Source organism: Hippoglossus hippoglossus, chromosome 18 (genome assembly GCF_009819705.1).
Source record: "Hippoglossus hippoglossus isolate fHipHip1 chromosome 18, fHipHip1.pri, whole genome shotgun sequence".
Taxonomy (NCBI): domain Eukaryota; kingdom Metazoa; phylum Chordata; class Actinopteri; order Pleuronectiformes; family Pleuronectidae; genus Hippoglossus; species Hippoglossus hippoglossus.
This window is the reverse complement of record NC_047168.1, coordinates 15115167-15117666: the sequence shown is the minus strand read 5'-3', so window position 1 is coordinate 15117666 and position 2500 is coordinate 15115167. Positions and strand designations below refer to the sequence as shown.

The 2500-nt window shown below is 44.3% G+C and overlaps 1 protein-coding gene across 1 annotated transcript in view; it reads left to right on the top strand.

Moving 5' to 3' along the window:
- The window catches only part of zgc:162171 (uncharacterized protein LOC565931 homolog), a 4883-nt gene extending 4210 nt beyond the window's left edge, over nucleotides 1-673 (top strand). The window contains exon 4 of the mRNA XM_034568735.1: nucleotides 235-673. Coding sequence (XP_034424626.1) covers nucleotides 235-453 — 219 coding nt within the window. The 3' untranslated portion in view covers nucleotides 454-673. The remainder of the gene's footprint in view (nucleotides 1-234) is intronic.
- Nucleotides 674-2500: the final 1827 nt, after the last annotated feature.

Below are 2500 nucleotides of genomic sequence, written 5' to 3'. Positions count from 1 at the left end.
CTCCTCCTCCTCTGTAAATCAATTAGCTGTTCTTTCCTCTCTGTTTTTCACTTCTCGTCTTCACACTTTTCTGTCTTGTCGTCTGTGTCACATTTACCCTTCAGGTTGAAAAAGAATCTGAAAACCTTTAAAGTGAATGAGAAGAACGTTTGTACATTGTTGATGAAAAGTTTTGTTGTCTTGAGTTAAGGGTTCTACACTTTAAACGGCCTTTTACCTTCCCCCTCTCTCCAGGACAACACCAACATCGACGCCGCCATCACGTGTTTGGTGAAAAGCATCATGTCTGTGGAGGAGGAACGAGTCACGAGCGAAGCCACCAGCGCGACGACCAAAAGCGAAGCCATGGACAGCGTGGTTCTGCCGCACTTCGACTACAACCAGAAGGAGAAGGGACTGAGCGGGTGTTCCGGTTGCCCCTCGTCCAAATCCAGAGACAGAGACAACGACTGACGCAGCGAACGAGGAGACAGGACGGAGACGGAGAGAGAGGACACCACTGCTGAAATATTAATATGTTGTAACTTAAAGTCGTCTCCTCTCCCTCTGCTTCCACAGATTTTATTTTTGTAACAGAAATTAAGTTAAAAAAATGTATCCCATCATTCCCACTCAAAAAGGTCCTTTATTTTGAAACAGCCACCGTGACGTTGTTTCTTTTATAAACAGTTTTCGGACGTGAACTCTGGAAAGTGTCCAGAATATTGGGTCTGGATATTTTCTGGAGTTAGTGTTTCTCATGTGAAGCGGCAGCAGGAGATTGTCCGGGTCAGACTCGTATCGCCAAAAGCTCTGGATTCTCCTCGTCTGTCCAAGTTGACGTCTTCGTCTTCTACGTGTACGGCTCCTCTTCCTCATCCTGAGATGTCTGGATTCTTCCGGTTTTACATGATCATGATTTGATTGGGTAGTTTCACCTCCTGACAGGATGACATCACGTTCTTCAATGGGAAACAACTTCATTTAAGTTGTACTAATACAATTAACTTGAATTTGAAAAAACTCAATTCCTATGTGTGTTCCCCATTGAAGACATTTTTTTAAGTTGGTCCAACAATTGTCTTTTTTACAGTGTAGGCCTGCGCTTTATCTGATTTTCATTTATTCTTTAGGCAGCGATCAGGAGATGATTTTCTTCGTCCATGATGGTCAGCGCAGCTCAGGTCAAAGGTCAACGCATTAGAGCATTCAGTGCACGCCCCCGCATTCCCTCAGGAGTCCACACAGGGGCGCCGCAATGCACCAGACACATGAGGAGATCCGCGTGAAAACATGTCGGGTCCGTTTATTCCACACATATAATAAAAATGTGTTCACAGTGGTTTGAAAGTGGATTAATGTCGTGTTATAGCACTTTGTGTGTATGAATATCTTCAGGTTGCTTATGAATCATTCAGTCTGTGTGTTAGTTTTTGCTGCAGCTTCCTTTTCTCTTGACATAAAGCTTTGGCTTTTTAAAACTCGCCTATAAATGAGCCTTTATTTCACTTTATTAGAGGTATTCACTCGTCCTGTCGTCATTTCTTCACCTCTGGGCTGAATAGGGACCACAGAACAGGTGGAAGGGTTTTAGACTGAGAAGGAACCTCGTCACAAAGATTTTCTCTCTACCGCATAATTATGTGCTAGATCGAAAAAAGCAGTGTGTGTTCTCACTTATGTTCTCTCTCTTCTTAGCTGTTCATCCTTTTGCACAATACTCTGTGATTTCGCAGGAATCCTCATGAATAGCTCATCACCGAGCCTCATTTTCCCAGCAGCATGTGTCCAATCTCCGCTCGCTGTGAGCAGCTTCTCTTTGTGAGATCCATCGACACTTCGCAGGAGAGACAGTCAGTCAAGTGCGGGGCCGCGCCGGCCACCGGTCAAATAACTCGATGAAACAACAGACTTCAGAATCATCCTTATGTCCTTATCAGATCTCGCCGTGGTGCTCGGAGGAACAAAACATCACAATTTCATCTTATTTGTTTATTGCAGATTTCACGGTTACTCAGTATTTCTTTCCGCCTCCTGGGAGACGGAGGTTTTCTTTGTCGTCGTGTGGGTTTAGTCGCTGGAAATACAAATTCTAACCCATCAAAGTGTCATCGATGGTTTTAATAATCCCCCAAATCCACCATGCAACTGATTATTTTATATCTGACCTCATTAAGTCGAGCCTAAATGTCTGCTACCGGAGCTAGCGATGCTAACGCCGCACCTATCGAACTATCCCTTGAAGCAGGCTCCACCCTCTGCCGCACCTTTTGGCCAAATCAGCGAAGAGGAGTGATGGAGCCGACACGGCGACGCAAAGACAACGAAAACCGAGCTGATACGACTAATAAGGACAAAACCGTGTAAACTTAATGTGTCTCGTTCAGATAAAAAAAACTAGTGAACTTTTAAAATGTACTTTTCCAATGAACCCTTTCGAACCACCCTGTTGATTTCGCCTGGAGGCAACTTTAGTTTCATGAGACAAAATAAACCGTTAAGCGTCTGACACTGGTTTCAG